The 20,795-nt window shown below is 37.1% G+C and overlaps 1 protein-coding gene across 3 annotated transcripts; it reads left to right on the top strand.

The window, feature by feature from the left end:
* The first annotated feature begins 4,005 nt into the window (after positions 1 to 4,005).
* On the top strand, positions 4,006 to 18,572 carry LOC113100032 (CSC1-like protein 2). Of its 3 annotated transcripts, none has more exons than XM_026264901.1 (23): positions 4,007 to 4,264; positions 5,225 to 5,304; positions 6,646 to 6,693; positions 8,615 to 8,705; positions 9,594 to 9,631; positions 10,201 to 10,343; positions 10,460 to 10,511; positions 10,598 to 10,706; positions 11,248 to 11,318; positions 12,382 to 12,462; positions 12,644 to 12,767; positions 13,919 to 14,052; positions 14,277 to 14,414; positions 15,469 to 15,622; positions 15,732 to 15,838; positions 15,968 to 16,054; positions 16,579 to 16,644; positions 16,774 to 16,936; positions 17,028 to 17,133; positions 17,223 to 17,390; positions 17,638 to 17,753; positions 17,856 to 17,918; positions 18,051 to 18,572. In XM_026264901.1, the coding sequence occupies exons 1-23, from the start codon at positions 4,070 to 4,072 to the stop codon at positions 18,204 to 18,206; spliced, it is 2,490 nt and encodes an 829-aa protein (XP_026120686.1). In that variant the 5' UTR covers positions 4,007 to 4,069; the 3' UTR covers positions 18,207 to 18,572. The 3 variants fall into 3 exon arrangements, with proteins under 3 accessions (XP_026120688.1, XP_026120686.1, XP_026120685.1); XM_026264900.1 differs by having other exon boundaries at positions 18,048 to 18,572; XM_026264903.1 differs by lacking the exon at positions 6,646 to 6,693 and having other exon boundaries at positions 4,006 to 4,264; positions 18,048 to 18,206.
* Positions 18,573 to 20,795: the final 2,223 nt, after the last annotated feature.

Below are 20,795 nucleotides of genomic sequence, written 5' to 3'. Positions count from 1 at the left end.
TAGTAAATGCTGCAGGTTTTGTTAACGTGTATAGATCAATACCGTTGTCCTAAGATGATAAACTTTCAGAGACAACGTAAACTACTGTTAAAGATCATGTGAGTTTAGCAGAGCCGAGTCTAATGATAATGGCACAAATGAGGTCAGTGAGGCTGTGCTATAGATCAGGAGTTTCAGCAACAGCAGCACTGGAGAAAAGTTACATCGGAATCTTTCTTTCATCTCTCCATTTCAAGAAAGTTCATTTGTTTAATCAATACTATGAAAGCAACATCATGTGCTAGATAAATAATTGAATATAACAAACAAATCAGCAGAGGTTTGTAGCCTTGTTGAGGTCAGAAGTTTCAGTTCAGCTCAGAACGTAACGAGTGTCAGCATGTTACGGGAATTGATGTTCAGAATCAGTTCTCTCATCTCAAAAAACAGGTGAAAGAGCAACGGTCTTTCAGAGCTCAGGATGCATTCAACATGAGGCCTTTTTCAAACCATTGACTGTCAGATTCAGATGGACCGCTGTTCACCACTATGTGTTTTGAATACGCAATGCCAGGAAATCACAAGATCTGTCCATGTGGCAGCAGACCTAATTGAGCATAAATAAAGAAGGGCTCTCTGTGAATGGGTCTCTATATATATGGATCATTTGCAACCTGATGCTTTTATTAGAGCTTGGCTGTCACAAGCTTGTAACATTTTCTGTCATGCGCTGTTTGTTTTCATGACTCTGCGTTAGCATTGAGTTCAGAAGAACAGCAGCGGGGTGGATGTCCCAGCCATCTGTCCCAAAGCCTCCTAGAGACCCTATTCTGATGTCTACAGGCAAGAAAGTATGAATTGTTTGACAGCTGCCAAAGGCAATGCATTTTGTGATTTCTTTTATCAATTCTTTTAACATGGCTGAATCTCGTTAATCTAATTTGAGATTCTGGCTGTTTGATTCTGTTTCGTGATAAAATGTGCCAGGAGCAGTTGCAGAAGTTTGCACAAACCCCTTCCCATGGGGACTTTATTAAAGCCTTCGTTTCAGATGCCCATTCACACTAAAAATATAACTATATTACAATCCAAACCAAAGCACAATATTGTTCTGTTTATTATAAATGCACAATGCAGTTTTGTTGTTAATTTGAAATGCTTATGAAAGCAAGATGTTCATTCATTGTCAGAATCATTAAAGTTATATACTGTACAAGAATTAGAACCATTATTAAAACTTTAGAGTTATTGTCATTTGTGTGAACAGGCCTATTTTGGCGCTATTTGTTTGTCAAAATTCCCTGAATCGTGGAAATTTCTTAGCAGGGTGATATAGTATTTCACCAAGCAGGAATTGGTGCTTGTGAAATGATGTCAAAGATGATGCTTATGGCTGACTCCACCTTCAGCTGGTTTGGCACAGGACTTGGGTTTGTTACGAAACCCAGCATGTGACTTTCTGTCCCCACCACTCTTACGTGCTGTATTTATTTTCCATTGGAAAAGTCAGAGTCCTGCTGTCACTGTTCACATAACCTTGGTTCAGACATGAATCCACACCGCACAGCCCTTTTATGTGTATGTTGCATTACATTCTTTGTGCAATATATTAGCAAATGTAGCTACAAATGACAAGCAGATTAAACCGTAATATTTGGTCAACCTCATTTACCATGGCAATGAAAACAAACATCAGTTCAAATTAACCCCATTTAATTTGATTGCACATGTCTGTATAGTTTTATAGTTTATTTCAGCTTTAGTTCAGTTTTTTTGTTTTAGCTAGCTAAAATATGTATTTTTTTATTCTGTATTTAATTTCAGTTAACTTTAATTTTTTACTACTTATTTCAGTTAACTACTTTAATAATGCTTTTATGGGGCTCTTTAGACTGGAAAAAAGGGAAAACCATTGCAGACATCAAAATTTCTTCCTTTTTTGTATCACAGATGAAAGAACACATTTCTTTCTCTCTTTTTTTTCCATCTGTGAACTATTCTTTAAAGGGTTATTCCACTCCAAAATGAAAATTTTGTCATTAACCAGAGGATATTCTCCATAATGGCACTACGGTGATGCAGAGAGACATAAGAGGAGACGAATTGTTTAAAAAAAGTAGGGCCGGGACTCGATTAAAAAAATTAATCTAATTAATTAGAGGCTTTGTAATTAATTAATCGAAATTAATCGCATTTTAATCGCATATAAATATTTGACCTGAGAACAGTGAGAAGTAATTTTTTTTTCACATGGATTTATAGTATACCATTGAATAATGACTGAATACATAAGCTTAAGCAACAAAATATTGTTTATTTTTGTTCAACCAAGCCTAGCAGACTAGTGCAATTTTTGCCATGAAGTGTAGCAATAGCATATTTAGAAACAATTTAGAAATAGTACATTTCAGAAATTCAGGAAACTTATAGGTGTTGGAACCTTCTGTAAAGAGTTTTTTAAGTAAAACACAATACTGTCAATTAAATTCAGAACATTGGAAACACTGACTATTAGAAAACATCTCTCTGTTGCTTCAGAGGCCATAACATACTAAGTCCAACTCTCAATAACCTTGGCCAAAACAATAAAGTGTTCAACATAAACTGTTGCACCAACAAAATAATATATAGTTCAACATAAAGTGTAAAGTCCACGCTAACTGCTATATGTTTTGCGTTGAGGTGATACTTGGGGCTCGATGTGCTGCAGTGATATGAGAAGCGAACGCTAGTTGGTGCTCCAGTATAATCGGTCCGCCGAAACAAATCCAGTGAGAAACGTTCCGCGGTGCAAAAATAAGTTATTAAAAATGCAGGATTTTTTTTTTCTGTAATTAATTAATCTTAGTTAACGCGTTATTTTTTGTGTAATTAATTAATCTCAATTAACGCGTTAAAGTCCCGGCCCTAAAAAAAAGTAATTATTTTTGTTTTCTTTGTGTACACAAAGTATTCCCTTCATAACATAATCTCTATTATAGATCAGTGGTTCTGTAGTATTAACCCCAACCGCCGCCACTGATTTCAACATCCATATCGATGTTTAACTGCCAAGCTTGTAGACATCGCCTACTTGACAGTGTAATTTACTTGGCAGGCTGTGGGACGGTCACGTCCAAAATATCTTAAATTATGTTCTGAAGATGAGATGACGAAGCTTTTACACATTTGGAACGACATGGGGGTAAGTGATTAATGATAAAATTTTCATTTTGGGGTTGAGTATCCCTTTAGACAGTATTGGCTGGGAAGTTTACACTGCTCCCTCAGGAAGAACTTGGTACAGTTGGCACATTTTGTTTCAGAGAGTCAGCTTGAAACGACTGACTGACCTCTGCTTGTCCATTTGTCAAGCAGTTTCGTGGCTTATCTCACTGTAGGAGGAATATAGATGTGTCTCAGCAGCAGCATGCCAGAGCACAACATGCACAGTCTTGGAGTTCCACAGATGTTTTTAATGTAGAGATCTGTTTTCAGTTACTCTCAACAAAGCTTTCATGCGGTTTCATAATTTGCTAAGTCATGCCTTTAGACACCAGGCTGATTATGATATTAAGCTGTGGCTGCTGATGGGTGTTGATGTGTTTTCTCTGCATTCTCTAACAGGTTACCAAGACTGGTCTTTCCTGTCTGATTATTTCCTAAACCGTTCTCCTTACTTTTTTAGAAAGAAAGAATGAGCCAGATTCATTGTTTCCTTTTAAATGTAGTCTTTTGATTTTTAAATATGCTAGTTCAGCTAAGCAGTTCTCTACTGAAATCTAAACTGTCTATGCCATTTCTTAAAGTACAGTAGTAGTTCACCTTAAAATTACCATTCGGCCATCATTTACTCTCCGTCATGTTGTTACGAATTTCTATAACTTTCTTCTGTAAAACGCAAAAGATGGTAAGCAAAATGACAGACTCCTACAATGAAAGTGGGCTAATTTTATTTTTGCTGCACATACAGACCCCATGTGATCAATATTAGAGCTTTGAGTCATCTGTATGCTAGTATACCCCTAAAAAAATGTTTTTAAATGCACATTATCACCCTCTACATCTTATCTTCAAACAGGTGGAGTTTCAGCATGCAGCAGTACTGAGGATGCTGATTGTCTTAGCTTTGCTCGTGATGGCTGCGACCGGTGAAGCTGAGGTCTGCACAGGCACTGACAACTGCTCCAACTCCAATGGCTCCAAGGACTTCTGCTATTCGGCCCGGATCCGCAGCACCGTGCTCCAGGGCCTGCCCTTTGGAGGAGTGCCCACCGTACTTGCCCTTGACTTCATGTGCTTCTTGGTGTGCATCACAGGCTTAACATTTTCAGTTGTTGTTCATTTGCCATGAGTTTGTCATTCAAAGTCAACATGCAATCAGTCTTATCATCTTTACTTTTTCAATACCTGTTCTTTGTTTAATGCATGATTTAGGCTTGTTGTTGAATGTTAACCCATTGTAAAATAGTTGTTTAGGTTACTCTTGTAGGTAATGTACTTTTTAATAGGACATCCAACATCATAAGGATAAACACAGTTTATTCTGGTATGGAAACACAATTTTCACAATTCAGATGGGTTGTGAAAGCTGTTTCCATGTTGACTTTAAAATGTAAACAAACACTGAATGGTGCGGTTAAAGACACACATTTTCTGCCGGCACTTAACCCCTCTGAGAGAAAATGATTTTCTTTTTGTTTTTTTTGCAAGTGCATTGGTTTAGGGTTGTAGAGGGGGCTACAACCCTAAACCAATGCACTTTGCAAAAAAAACAAAAAGAAAATCATTTTCTTTCACTTCTCTACATTTCTCCACTGCTCTAGTTCATTTCCCAACCAAGCAGTCTTATAAACGTGGCATTGTATACTGAGAATATTGCTGCTTCTGTGACAATTCACTTATGCTAATCTATTTTAAGTCACTTTGAATAAAGCATCTCCTAAATGCATATTGTAAGTGTTAATAAACATGTGGCTGAGGATGCATAAAACAGTATCAAATTCAGTGGACGTCAGCAGAACTTTCAGTGAAATTCTGCAGGCCTTTATGATCCACAATGCACATATTTGTGATTATTTTGGGCCTCAGAAAAATAAATGTTTGTTTTCCTGCAGTTCTAAGTTTTAGCACTGTAGGAATGTTTCATAATTGTGCTTAATTTGCATGTGCTATTTCTCACATATTTGCAGTGTTGTGCATTTCAATACATGTGTGGAATGAGATGTGAAATTGAATGTGTAATGTGTATGTTCTGTGTCTCCAGGTGCTGCTATGTGTGTTCTCTTTCTTGAGGAAGGTGGCATTTGATTATGGCCGTCTTGCATTGGTCTCTGATGCTGACAGGTAAAAATTAATAGTAGCTTTCTCTAATATACAACTTTAAACAAAAATGTATTTACCGTTTTGCACGTAGGCCTGTTCTGTTGTTATTCTAATTACCCGCAATGAGCAAAAATTCTAATTTGCAGTACCGTAATACTGAAAACTGTCATTTTCTTAAAACTGTAAAACACAACTGCACCATTAGGGCAATATTTCCAGCGTTTCATACTGCGGCCTCAGCTGGCTGAATTATCACAGCATGCTCTTGGCCCCAATATAACCCCAAACAAACACTCATCTTTCCTGCACTGAGTAACATTTTGTGAAACTGTCAGGCTGTATATTTACAGCTGGACACTTAATCCATCAGTCATGATTTGGACAAGACCTCTGATTTGGCAAAAGAAAAGAGAAAATGCATCCTGCAGCAGTGTTTCTTGCATTCAACACTTCGTGATCTCAGCAGCTGCATAATGGGTTTAGCTAATGGATTTGTTGTACAGATCTAAAGCTTCTACCTTTCCAAAAGGTCAGCCAGTCTTATTTGATAAGTAATATGACCCTGCCTTTCAATCAAACTCGTATCCTTTGATTTAGAAACTGGTTTGACCAGCATGTAAGTGCACAAGAGATTATGTTTAAGGGGGATCTGATTATATTCCGGGCATCTCAATCATAATTCTGTGTCCTGCCAGATCCTACAGTCACTATGCAGATGTCAAAACCTGTTTTCCAGGTTGCAGGCTAGCACATCTATTTAAAAAAAAACATGATTCAGCTGGGAGTCAGATCCACTCACTGTATTTTAAGAACAAGTCTTGGGTGTTATCTAGTCATTTTTTAAGGATTATTTGAGGAGGTGTCCACCCTTAAATGTGATGAATGTTTTGTGTGTACCCATCCAACATTCACTGATCTGTTTTGAACATTTACTTCCTTAAACACTTCCCTGAATTACAACATGTACATTATGACTTCCCAGTTCTCTATTTAAATGTCATAAAAGTTTAAGAGTGAAAAGTCTGATCATGAAGCCAAGTGCCTGTTACAACTTGGCAGTGCATTACTTTTTTAGTGAATAATTCAAAGGTTAATTGCTGCACTCGTACCATTTGTCCCTAGGTATTTTTCATGTTTTTGTCCCTAAAACATTTAGAACTGTTTCCTTGAGTCACAGATTAATCTTGCTTACAAACAGGTCAAGCTGACAATACTAGTTTATATTTATAATATATTACTAGTATATATATATATATATATATATATATGAAAAATTACTAGTGTCATTGCATTACAAATGAGTGATCTCATATTTTGACAGATTTCTGTCAAGCATGAACTTTAGTGTTTGTTTTCCCTCAGCCGTAGGCAGAATCCACAGTATCAACGTCTGGACGATCAGGAGGAATAGTATGTGTTGTTTTTAAACTTCAGCTCTCTCTTCCAAGGACGCCTTGTGTCTGCTTTTTGAATTTACCCTCTGGCATTTCTTCTGTTGTGTGCTCTTTCGGGGGACTTTTGGTTGAATTTGTTCACTGTGTACTGTTTCTAACTCTTTTTACTTCCTTCTATTGTCCTTTTTTTAATGACTTCCTTCAAAGAGTCCACTGGTTGAGGGTTTCTCAAGATACTAATGAAATTTACCTGAACTAATCAATATAATTGTGTTTCTTATGAATTGGTGTCTTTTAAAGGTGAATTGTGTATTTTCTGCACCAAACAAAATTGTACAAATGTTTCCAAACAGATTTCCTAATCTCTCCCACATTTTCTCATCACCATCTTCCATTGTTGAAATAAACAAGATAGTCCTGTCCCAAACTCACAGCACAAGTCGGACTGCTCCAACAAACAGAGGAATGTTTTACAAGTGCCAATGTGACTTCACATGGTTTACTTATATTTTTCTCCATGTAAAACTGGAATTTGACAGAGTTATTGTAACATTGCAAAAACGACACTCTTCATCATTAAATAATATATTTTTGTTCATTAAAGCGTGCACTTTCTGGCTAGGGTCTTAGCACCCTATAAGTCCCACAGGGAAGAGGCTTACAGGGAGAGGTAAAACATCCCGTGGTGGCATAGAAAACCCCTGTGTAACTGGAAGACCTAGTTTTGATGGATGCCTGTGATTTGTCAATGGATAAATGGATAGGGATGATACTTACTCCAAGTGCCCTGTAGAAGTGGCCCTATAGAATCCGTCCAATTGTTTGTGAATATTATAGCTAGAGAATGACACGCATACTGGCCTCAAAAATATATTTTTATATTTAAGGCATACTTGCATGTATGTTGAACTAAATTGCATTTGTCAATTTAATTTAAAAACAAAAAAACAGCACACCCACACTTTTAAGCTAAATGCAGTTGATATTTTGTCACCTAATGCACTGTAGGTTCATATTAAGTGTGGCATTTGGAGGCCACTGTATCATCAAATAGAGTTGTTAAAGTTTAATCTCTACCCAGTTCTTGATGAGTCTTTCTCCGTTTAACACACTCTGGTTTCTAATCAACTCTAAATGTATGCTCCTCTCTTTGCATGTTCTTCTCCTTTCTAGGTTTACTGTAGTCTCTTTGTGAACAGTTTGTGTGCATTGTCTCTCGACTGCTAACGCTAACTCTTGTGTTTGAGTTGTTTGCACAGTCACTTATTGCTGCATGCCTGACATGTTAGCCTTGATATGGCCTGATGTAGCTGGAGTAATTTGAGCTTGGAGGGCCTAGCAGTGCCCATCACTTATTAAGAAGCTGGCATCAAATTGACCCTGTGAAGATGCTAAGATAAAGTTAACCGTTATTAAAAGATTAGTTCATCCAGAATTAAAATTTTGTCATTTACTAAGCCATGTGTTGTTCCAAAACCCATATGACTTTCTTCTGTGGAACACACAAGATATATATGTGTCATGATTGATTTATTTTTTTCTATGCATAGTAATAAATGTGGACTGCTACTTTGTGTGTGTGTGTGTTATTTGCTGGAAGTATTAGTTCTCAAATCTTATTCACTTGTATTCATTCATTAAAAAAACACTGGTGCATAACACCACGTTTCTCTCCTTACTGACTTGACAAGACAAGTATTTTTATTTGTGAAGATTTTGAGAAAAAAGATCTGTAGCCAAGAGGAAGATTTTCAGTGAAAGATCATATTGCTTTTTGGGATGAACTAAACCTTTAACATGATCATACAGATCAATCTATAATCCTTATTACAATTACTGCTGAATGAAGTGGCATGCCATTAAGTGACTGTACTTGTGTGTTCACTTGAGTGCTGTGCTCTGAGGGCACGTGTTTAATAATGTGTGTCTGTGTTCAGTGTGGGCTCCGCCATGCAGACGCCTGCTGACTCCCGATACGAGCGTCTCACCTCTGTGTCCAGCTCACTCGACTTTGAGCAAAGGGACAATGTAAGTAGCTTGCAAGGTCATTAATGTGGACGCCTATGACTATGTTCAGAATGGAATACACTGTATACAGTCATACTTTGTTAATATATGTTTGTAAAACAGCATTCAATATGCAGCAGTGGGCATCAAGGCTCAATCTGCAATCCTCTTTATGTGAAAGTCAAAGCAGCACATAAGTCAAGAGCAAGCCCTGGCATGAGAGATTTTAAAGGAGAGATCATTCTCTAAATAGAAGATGAACTTGAGCGCATTTCATCATCCGGGTTTCTGTCCATATAGAAAAAAGTGTGCATATTGTTCACAGTATACATGCACACTACAAAAGTATTAAAGGTGCTATAAAAAAGTTTGCCATTCTGAACATACCCTTTGTCTTCCTTGCTCATGTATTTGCTCTTTCACGCTCCTATTCACACAATCTGAAAAGCGCACGCAGGAAGTATTTCTTTTCATCTACTATAACTCTGTTCACACCTGTGCATTTTGTAAAAGCACACATGCCTTTTGACAGCCATTTGTTTGCCTCTCCCTGCCCTGCTGTGATCTGGAAAAACTGCACTTGTGTAAACTGGTGTCACATGCACCCATGCTGCCTCTAACAACTCCAAAAAACTGCATTAGAGACTGTCAATGTCTCTGAAGATGATGATGCACAGGGCAACTTCTTGAGCAATGTGGCCATCAGCGGGCAACCAGGAGAGACACAGGGCCCACAACCGATCGGAATTATCCTGATAGAAATTTGTTGCCATTCTCAATAGGAAAGTGCCCAAGCAACATCGCTCTGCAACATTGCTCTGTTTATCATCACCTTCGATGTTGAAGTGACTGACAGACAACAGTTAGCGTGCACTGAATATGATGTTATATTCTTTGACTCTGTTATAGGGCTTGTGTTCCTGGCTAACCGCCATCTTCAGGATAAAGTGAGTCCTTTCTGCATTTGCTTTATGAACATACTGTAACTACTGAAATGAAGACTATTCCAACTGTGCTAAAACAACTGTATTAACACTTTAACCACATTTACATGTCAGCAGTTCCCAGGGTCCTTTTCAAATTAGAAGGAAGTAGGATAGATACTACCATTCCTTAACACCAGAAAGATTATTTCAGTTGTTATATAAGAAGATTAAAGCTAAAAGTTAATTATATTATATTATACTTTATTCAATGTTACCCACTGTAATCAGATTATTTTTATCAACCATTTCACTTATACTGTTTATATTGTGAACTGAATGTTGTGTTTGTTTAATGAAATAAAATTAATAAATAATTGAAATAATATATAATTTTTTTTTTTTTTTGCAGAACTAAACATAGATTAGAATAGAACATTTTAAAAATTATTCAGTTTTTTTTTTTTTTCTTTTTTGAAGTGATGATGATAGTAAATGTTAATCCAAAGCAAGTATTTACCCATATTTTAAGTTTAAGACACCTGGCTAAAAAAAGTTACTGTTACACTGACATACCTCTCTCACACTTCCAGAGATGACGAGATCAGGGAGAAGTGCGGTGAGGATTCTGTGCACTACCTCTCATTCCAGCGGCACATCATTGGTCTGTTGGTAGTGGTAGGTGTGCTCTCCGTGGGCATCGTCCTGCCCGTCAACTTCTCAGGAGACCTGTTAGGTGAGTCAGAAAAATTTGAGAACGAGTTATGTAGGATTACTCATCTGAACGCAGCCATTCGAGTTTATATGACTAAAGACTCCCTATGACCCACTTCTTATCTTCTGTTTCTCCAGAAAATAATGCCTACAGTTTTGGGCGAACTACAATAGCCAACTTAAAATCTGGGTAAGGCCGGGTAATGTTACACTATGAAATAAGTCTTGAATGACTGTTGATGAATAAATCATCTCTTTGTTTTTGCTCTCTTTCAGTAATAATCTGCTATGGCTGCACACTACATTTGCCTTCTTATATCTGTTACTGACTGTGTACAGCATGAGGAGACACACATCAAAGATGCACTACAAGGAGGATGACTTGGTGAGCAGAGAGAGAAATGTTCTGGGTTCAATACAAGTTCCTATCTACAACATATTTGACAATGTCCTTTACCACATAAAATAATCATAGTTAAGCACATTTGAAAATTTTACCTAGGCTATAAGTGCCTTACAGTAACCAACGTTTGTATCGAACCAGGAACATTAATTTATTTTTAGATTTTGACTTGAACCCAAATTCACAATTACTCAAATTCATTATAACATTCATTTCCCGCTATGGACCTTAATCAGAGTAAACATCCCACTGCAACCCACTTTACTTGCATAATCTAGCATATTTTTGAGTGAAACAGGATATTTAACTTAAAAAAAAAAAATGAAGAGTGGGTGATGGTGACGTTGTTCCATATCAAATGAAATATGTCTTTCCTGACTAAGGTCCACAGTTTAGTGTTGCTCTGTTATAAATATATATAATATTGCTCTGTTAGTGGGGTTTAACATAGAGCATTAATCAATATTATAGAATAAAGGATAATAAATAAACTCTAATGTCTCCAAATTGTCTCCATTCACAGGTGAAACGCACTTTATTCATTAACGGGATCACAAAATATGCAGAAGAGAGTCAAATAAAGCAGCATTTCGAGTAAGTTCTCAGTGAAAATACTAAATTTATGTCACAGTGTTAATTAGGATGTACTTCCATCAGCTTTGAGGGTGAGGTGTGTATTTATGCACATGCATGACTCGCTTTCCCATGTAGAAGATACCAAGAAATATTTTGATAAATGTCTAATCCAAGTCAGTGTTGTCTGCTGAAGCATTGTTGGATCTCCTTTTGTGTTCTGGATAAGTAACCCATTCCATTTTGGAACTACATAATGAAGAGTAACTAATGACAGATCATTTTTCATTTTTGGGTGGACTATCCCTTTAAGATTTCCCAGTCCACACAGTAAATTCAAGCTTAGTTCTGAGATGTGACCCATGTAATACAATCACAAACTTTTTGTTTTAATTGGTCTAAAGTGGTCACGTGGCTACAAGATGCTCAGTGTGTCCACCCACTCGGTTTAACTAATCTCATTTACTGCTAAAGAATGTGCGGGACAATACATGTCTTTAACTTCTTCTGAGTCAAGGATTTCTAGAATTGACAATTGAGAAAGAGAAATGAGGATGTGTAGACCGAGGACAAGGAGGAAGAAAAGAACAAACACAAAGCAGACTCACAGACGTCTCAAAGCATATTGCAGTCTGTCCCTCTTAAGCCAACCGGGAAAAGAGTCATCAGTCCTTTAGACTCCCACAGATCTATTACTTTAGGATGGATAGATATTTTGACTTAATAGTCTTTAGTGTTGTGCACTTCATATCAGAGACTGCTGTGTCATTATTTAGAAAGCAAGCCTACCAATTTGTTGTGTGCCAGTCTACTATTTTGGTACCATTGATTTTAGATTTACTCACCCTTATGCATCACATAAAAAGAAACAGTGGCTGGTCATTTTACATGTCGGTCAGTTTCTTCTTGTCTAAGTGAGTCATTCTTGGCCCGTGTGAAGTACAGTGTGCGCCAGACAATACTGAAGCCTGGCTCCTACAAGACTGTCAACACTGTGTTCCAGTGCCAGGTTAAAACTGTTTCCTGTCCTCCTCATGGGAGTTTTGTGTCTCTTACACTTTCAACTCTTTGTGTTTATATCCAGGAAAGCATATGAAAACTGTTTGGTTCTGGATGCTCGCATTTGTTATGATGTTGCCAAACTTATGTCCCTGGAGTCTGAAAGGTAACATTTTTTATTTTCAATTCATTTTGCTTTCAATGACCCTTTGATGAAAAAGAACATAAATTGGCCTGAAAACCCTAAACTATCTTGTACCTTATTTATAGAAATTGCAACTCAAATGTTATGGAAGTAAACTTCACAGTCAGGCTCAATTCAGTGTTCTTGACTTTGTCTTATTCAGAAAAAAGGCAGAGCGCAGCAAAAAGTTCTACACCGACCTGATGGCCAGGGAGCACATGCCCACTATGATTAACCCCAAACCCTGCGGCCACCTCTGCTGCTGCATCATCACGGGCTGCGAGCAGGTCAGATCATATGCATTATAGCCTCTCAAGTTTCAACTCAAAGAGTTTTGAATAGTAGCGGGTTTCTAGATCCCTCATTAGTAGATGAATCATCATACTTTTTACCTCACATTCAGAGTTAACACTGTAAAAAGCATGAACTGTCATCATGAATACACAACTTTTTCCCATCAGACATGCAATCAGTGCTCCACATCCTCTGTCTCGTGTGCTGCCCGCAGCTCCGCTTCTCTATATTTACAGTCAGGATGATGTACGCTCACCTGCTGTGAGACATGTTCAACATCAGCTCCCAAGCGTCCTTATTAGATAAACAGATTTCCCATTTGTCACTAGTCATTTTTGTGTAGCACTTCATGTCCCCCTGCTGGACGATGCCTGGAATGCTGTAGTCAGAATGACTTCTGGGAACACAAGCTCTTAACTGGCAAGCTTACAAAACATTAAATAGAGGGTTTGTTGATTAATTGTTGACTTGAAGCATTGAGAAGTAACAGAATTTAAAGGGACAGTCACCTGACATTAACCTTGTGAAGCCTGACATAAGAAATAATAGTAATCTAGTATAATCTTATTTGATACACCAGGCAAAAAAATCAAGAAAAAACCTCCTCAGTTTTATTCAGAGGTCCAAACTGAGCAAAAACATGCAATTTGGTGTAGTTTCTGATATTTTTATGGTCAAAAAGTAAGTAATAATTAAAATATATAATTATAAATAAATAAATTAGATCTAACGGACTACTTCAAAAAATGCATATAAAAATCAGTTGTCAATCCATATCTCACAGTAATGTCTTAGTAAGATGAAGTTTAAATGCTTAGTTTTATGATCAAAGCTTTGTAGTTTCTAAATGTATATAATGCATGGGCAATAAAGCAATAAGAATGCACCCAAGATATGTTGCCTCTTTTCCTGTAAAATGCATTGTTCATTAGATTACCATTGCTATTATAGTCACTTAGGCTTGAATTATAATTCTGAACATCAGATGACACAGGCCAAAAAAATCACATAGATTTGCACTAAGGAATGGATGTAAGCCATATCAAGGAACCAATATATCCCACATGTTCCAGTTACAAATCTTTAAAACAAGTGCATTTTAGTAGCGATGTCTAACTCTTGTAATGCTAATCCATTCCTGCAGGAAGAGGCTGTGAACTATTACACCAAGCTCGAGGCCAAACTGAAGGACGAATACAGAAAAGAACGAGAAAAAGTCAACACTAAACCTCTGGGAATGGCTTTTGTGACCTTCCAGAATGAAGCAATGACTGCCCTGTAAGTCTAACAGACATTTTGGTCTTTTTGTGTGAATAAAACACAAACCAAAAAGTATCATTGAGGTACTATGATTTTCTTAGAGGTAAAATTGTACATAAATATTGTGATCATTCATAAGTATCATGGTATTACCTTCTGATATTATCATGTTACACTCACAATACTTTACCAGAAGGAAAAATAATATTAATAATAATATATCTGATTTTCACCCTTCCCAGCATCCTGAAAGATTTTAATGCATGTCAGTGTCACGGCTGTCACTGTCGACGAGAGCCAAAGTGCTCCCCCTTCAGCGGCCTTCTCAACACATACAACTGGACGGTCACATATGCTCCAGATCCACTGAACGTTTACTGGTAACATCCTCATCCTAAATCTCATGAATTCATTATGAGCATACTCTCACAGAGCTAGACTTGGGACATAAACTGGGATCCACTTTGCGGTTTCATTCTGACCAACAAATACCCACTTAGACAGGAAAAGACTGACCACAGTTAGTTGTGTTTACATGCATGTAAATCTGAATTTGATGATACCACAATAATAATTAACTCCGAGCTGGACCTATAATGCATATTATTGATAAATGATATTGACTAGGGCTTGTCATTTCATATGCAATATGCATTAGATTGTGCAGGTCTGTGGGCTATTTTGGAGACCATGATCAAGTTAAATTAATTTCTGTAGCATTTTACACAATGCATATTGTTTCACAGTAGCTTTACAGAACATGATGTTAATGTTTATAACATCTTAATATCTTCATGCCTTATAGTTGCATTTAGCAGATTAGAGCTGTGCAATAATATAGTTTTCATTTTGCAATGATTCATTCAATCTATATTGCTTGATAACTTTATTGCTACTGTGTTGCAATATAGTATATATCAGCCTACACAAGTGTACCGTTTGTATGTGGATAAATTTGTACATAATGGCATATTCAACTTTATATTAAGATCTGGACGATAATATGGGTACATTCAAAACAAAACAAAAAATCAGCAGGTGAGATTTGATATACAAGTAGTATATATTCCTTTACGTGAGTGTATGTATGCATGCAAATAAAGTGTGATATAATCTGTCCAACTTTACATATAGAACTATATGATAATAGATAACATTTTTGCAACAATATAAACAATCATGTGGGTGAGATCTGCTAGTATAGATTACGAATATACTGTATGTTTACAGGTAAATTAGGATTTACTATATATAAGACTCAAGTGGAAAAAAGTTGAACATATATTTTGTCAGACTCCAACAAATCATACTTAATTTAGAAGTTTTTTAATAGAGAATGTGAAAAATAACAATAACTCATTTTTAAACATTGCTCATTTTGCCAGCACGGGGCACATACAGTAGTTGTATAATGTGTTACCTTGTTTTTCACAGGGAGCATTTGTCCACTGGTGGCCTCAAGTGGTGGCTCCGCTGCTTTATCATCAACTGCTTTCTCTTCCTCTTGCTCTTCTTCCTCACCACCCCTGCCATCATCATCTCCACCATGGACAAGTTCAACGTCACCAAACCCGTGGAGTACCTGAACGTAAGGAGTCTGTTAAACTGGGCATTAATGAGCATCAAATGCAGAGTGATTATTGGGTCATGATTCTGTAACTCATCACTTCCCATCCTTCCCCTGTCTGTTCCTCCAGAACCCCATCGTCACTCAGTTCTTCCCCACCCTGCTGTTGTGGTGCTTCTCGGCCCTTCTCCCCACAATCGTCTACTACTCTGCCTTCTTTGAGGCCCACTGGACACGGTACAATGCCAAATTCTGCATATCCCTGTATTTTTAATGACCTGGAGTTGTTCATCACTTAAGAGTTTCTAAACGAAACCATTTTCTGGTAAACACAACCCCTAAAATATGCATGACTTTTCCCTTTAGATCTGAAGAGAACAGAACAACCATGCACAAGTGCTACACCTTCCTCATCTTTATGGTTCTGCTGCTGCCGTCTCTAGGACTGAGCAGGTATTTTTATAACACTCGGTTTACATATAGAAGATAAACAGCTTTTATGCTAGAAAAAAAAAAAGTTATCCCATCTTAACCTTTCAAATGCCTTCAAATAGCACTGACTGCAAATAGTATTGAATTTTCTCTCTTTAAGGAGATTATGTATTATTATTAAGTATTATGTATTTATTAGGCATCAACATTCTTCAGCATTATTTCACAAAACTACTACTGAGTCCTACTTTTAGGTTTTGCATCCTAACCATTTATATGATGTTTTATCATGTTATATTTTCCTGAATAAACCAACCATTAAGTTGTTGATATAATACACTAATTTGTGTGATTTAAATATTTAAAATTGAAATACGGTAATAGTCATTTGTATAATGGAAAATCTTGCCTTTTTTGTGTATTTTCACATCCAAAAGATTCTTTCTGATTATGGGAAATGGTTATTTATATCCTGGTTGCATTTGTCGTGTTGCCTCATTTCTCATTTGCATTAAACATTTCACATAATCTTTTCCAACATGCAGTCTGGATGTTTTTTTCCGCTGGCTCTTTGACAAGAAATTCCTTGACGAGGCAAAAGTCCGATTCGAGTAAGTCCACGAGAGGATTTGCAGCTTTAAAATCCTGTGTTTACAGGGGTTATTGTTACAAAACATTTGGTTTATGCATATTTTCAAGATTGTAGATAAGTTTTTATGGCTTCTTTTTTTCTCTATTAGGTGTGTCTTCCTTCCAGATAATGGAGCTTTCTTTGTGAACTATGTCATTGCATCTGCCTTCATTGGTAACGCCATGGACCTGTTGCGCATTCCTTATTTTCTTATGTACATGATCCGGCTGTGTCTGGCACGTTCAGCAGCCGAGAGGCGCAACGTGAAGAAGGTATTTATTATGCTTACCCTTACTGTTGTTATTGTTATATTCAATAACTCATATCCTCATGTTGAAATTGCATTGTTCCATTTTGTTACAGCATCAAGCTTATGAGTTCCAGTTTGGAGCTGCTTATGCCTGGATGATGAATGTCTTTACTGTGGTCATGACCTACAGCATCACCTGTCCAATTATTGTGCCATTTGGTGAGTGACATTTCTCGCTCAAGAACTATAAAGAATTCTGGCATCATGGTGGCGCGTTTAAGACAGTATGATTTGACTTTTGTCTGCAGGACTGATGTACATGCTACTGAAGCACCTGGTGGACAGGTATAACATGTATTATGCCTACCTGCCCTCCAAGCTGGATAAGAAAATCCACTCTGGAGCTGTCAACCAGGTGGTGGCAGCACCCATCCTCTGCCTCTTCTGGCTGCTCTTCTTCTCTACTGTCCGTACAGGTAAGACAATGCCAGATAGTGTGTCTGTTCTACACACTCACAAGCTGCCTACCTACACAGAATTTTTAGGCATCATATACTAACTCTGGATGCAACGATAGCTCCAAACAGCAGGCAGCAGGGTTTCTCACTTGCACTTATTGTGGCCCAGTGGAAAACAAGGTTGAGAATCAGTGCTCTAGATGGAACTTCTTCTAATATGACGTTTTCCCCTCTTCTCTCTTGATTTCCTTGTTAAATTTGAAAGGTTTTGTTGCTCCAACATCGATGTTTACCTTTGTGGTTCTGATCATCACCATCATCATTTGCCTCTCCCATGTCGTCTTCGGTCACTTCAAATACCTCAGTGCGCACAATTACAAGGTCAGAAATAGCTCTGTCTGTTTATTCATTTTTTTTTTATAAATAAAACCAAGCCCAGAATTTTCTCTAATCTGCAGTGTGATTTTCCTGAATTCTCTACAGGTCGATATGGACGGTGTAGACAATGGACGACAACCAGATTCATCTCCACCTGTCAAGTCTGTTGTAAGTTATCATATTTTTACACCCCTAGTTTTAAGCATTAACACTAGTTATTTAGTAGCTATTCATCTGGCATCACTATAATTCTATATTGTCACATTTTATTTCTACACTCTTTTTATTGTATATCAGCAGACGTACGTCGCCCAAGTGCTACAGGACCCAAACACAGACGAGACAGGAAGCGGTGAGGACGAGGGGCAGGGGTTGTCACAGGGTGAGGAGGGGGTGAATGATGGTGATTTCCAATCAGGAGAGGACAGCCTTATTGAGAACGAGGTGCACCAGTGACCCAGGCAGGGCCACGCCATGTGCTCAACTTGGCAGGACTTTAACATGACCAAACAGAGATCCACTACACCGCTACACCTCACTTCACTTCCATCACAGCTGACGGCTAAAACACTCCTTTATCATTGAGGCTTGGAGACAGGATGGCCAGTTGTCAAGAATTTAGAGTGGCTTGTGATTGTACTCCACCTATATGAGTTTCACAATTATTCTCTAGAAGAAAGTTAGAAGAACAGTTACCCTGTTTGGTAGATACAGAGTTGCTTGCCATTACAATCGCATGTCTAGTAAATAAGACCAGAAACAGTAACAATTACTTATAATTTGCAATTAAGATTTTAATGTACCTATGTTATGATGAATTAAAAAAACACCCATAGTGCTATCTCAAGAGGGCAGGAAAAATTACATATTTGAGTGGATTTCACACATACGCTTAGTCAGATTTCTCCTCCAAATCTTTTGCATAAAAAAAAGATTTATTCTAAGGAAATTAGTTATGTAGAATAATGGTCAATTAAACTGTTTGGTGACTGTTAAAAGCAAAATGGATAGATATGGCAACTACGTTTTAATCGAACAGAATCAAGTATCTCAGACTCATTTGATTTTAGATGTTTACCATCTGTAGTGCATAGAAACAACACATTTCAGTGATGGTCACGTCAAAAATGTATCAAAATGCTTGTGGAATATACATCAGTCACCATGACAGACAGTTGAGCAGAATTAAGTTTTGATTTAGAAACCAGATTTATTTCTTTTTTGCCACTATACCACAATATATGTGAAGGAGCAAATTTCATTCTTCTCTATCAAAGTAAATTTATTTAACATAAAGACCTTTATTAGTTCCATTTTGTATTCATAATTGTTGGGGGAAAAAAAGGATCGAAAAACTCACTCCAGCCTGCTGAATTAACCAACTGTGAGGAAAACTGTCGCCGGACACTAATTGTATCACCATATACTTGGATTGGAAAAGCCACTTTCCCAGTCCAACGGACGGACTCAAAGGCAAATCACCATCCCTGGAACTATTCTCATGTCTACCCTTACGTCTTCTGCACATCCAGTGTTAAAATGTGGAATGATGCTACTTTCGGAATCAGGCATCAGATGGACCGATTTTAAATTGTGTTGCTCTACTGTGGAATGTTCTGTCAATAACTGATACTGTAGCAAAAAGAACTTAAACGCACAGCAAATTCCCCATGTGGGCTTAAAGGTGGAATTTGTGAATGTGAATATATTTTTTCTTTTGTTATGCATGGGTATGAAATAATGGTTTCATCAGGTTTTGGTGAATTTTTTTTTTCCTTTTTATTGGCACTAGCAAGTGATGTTACACATCACTATTTTTGATCACTAAACATATTTTACTACTCATAGATGCTGTAAAGTGTGCATGGAAAACATAACCAGAAATCCCTGAACATCCTAAAAATTGGGTTTATGAGGATAGCAAGATATCTCACGGGGTCAAATATATCAATATGTCTTAATTATGGTCTTCTTTATTGCTATAGTGGTGTGTTCCTTGCAATTTTACCAGAGAATGAGAAATAACAGACATTTTTGCTACTCTGTCCATTAATGCATTTTTGTGTTTTTTGTCCATTGTTGAAATGAAACTCAGAAACTGGAAACAGAATATTTTTTAGTTTTTCTTTCAAAATTGAGCAGACAAAGGCTGTGCCCGAGTACTTGCTTTAAAATATGTTTTTCTTTGTCCAACCTCTATATGGTTGATCTTTCCTGCTAGTGGACTTAAATAGTTCTCATTATGTCATTTATTGTTTACAGGAATAGCAATGCTGTGTTTAAACTGACATTTTTTGCAACAAATGTTAACTTGAAACAGTTGTCGGGTGTTTGCAAACTTGTGAATTAAACATTAGGAAGCTAATCGGTGATATCTTTATTTAATTTATTTAAATCACACTAGTCTACAAAATTTATCACTGAGGAGCTTGTAACTTTTAAATGCAAATAACACTGTAGGCTATGCACTTCATGTGGAATGTTTAACATTGTCATGGTGCATATCAAGCCATTTTTGTCAGTGATCTTGTTTGGACAACACTGAGTAACTGCAGTGCTTTGTACATCTGATGCTCTTGCTGCATAGATACTGTAGGGGATGACTGCATCCTGGATCCATTTAAGGAAAAAACACTGTTTCAAGCATGATGCGGCAATAATTTATTTATGCATCTTTATAGGCTTTTCCCATTTGTTACAGATGTTGTCCACAATATTTATTTAATCTGTCAATAACTTTTCCGTCTTTTGAATTAATGGCCATTGGCCTGGAGTGAAGTGGTTAAATCAGTGTAATATTTTGTAAATAGAAGCATTGAGCTGTTTTTGAAACACTAAACTATTTGCATTTGTGCAGCTTAGCCAGCAAAGCCATGTACAGTTGACCATGAATTGTTTGCTTTTGCCCTTTCAGATTTCCCTTAGGTTCGTACTTTGCTTGCGATTACTGCTTTTAATAGTTTTGTATTTCAACCTCCCCTCAAATTATCTTTTGTAGTGTCATCCTCAAACTCTTCCATGTCTTTGAACAATAAAATAGACTGA

Source organism: Carassius auratus, unplaced genomic scaffold (assembly GCF_003368295.1).
Source record: "Carassius auratus strain Wakin unplaced genomic scaffold, ASM336829v1 scaf_tig00217121, whole genome shotgun sequence".
Classification (NCBI taxonomy): Eukaryota; Metazoa; Chordata; class Actinopteri; order Cypriniformes; family Cyprinidae; genus Carassius; species Carassius auratus.
Note: the sequence above shows the minus strand (reverse complement) of the source record. Positions and strands in the feature narration are given on the sequence as shown.

Excerpts from the sequence above, each read along its gene's own strand:
- LOC113100032 (XM_026264900.1), top strand. The coding sequence starts at position 4,070 with ATGCTGATTGTCTTAGCTTTGCTCGTGATGGCTGCGACCGGTGAAGCT. Across the intron at positions 5,305-6,645 it reads TTGGTCTCTGATGCTGACAG|CCGTAGGCAGAATCCACAGT; the intron begins GTAAAAATTAAT and ends GTTTTCCCTCAG. Across the intron at positions 11,319-12,381 it reads CAAATAAAGCAGCATTTCGA|GAAAGCATATGAAAACTGTT; the intron begins GTAAGTTCTCAG and ends GTTTATATCCAG.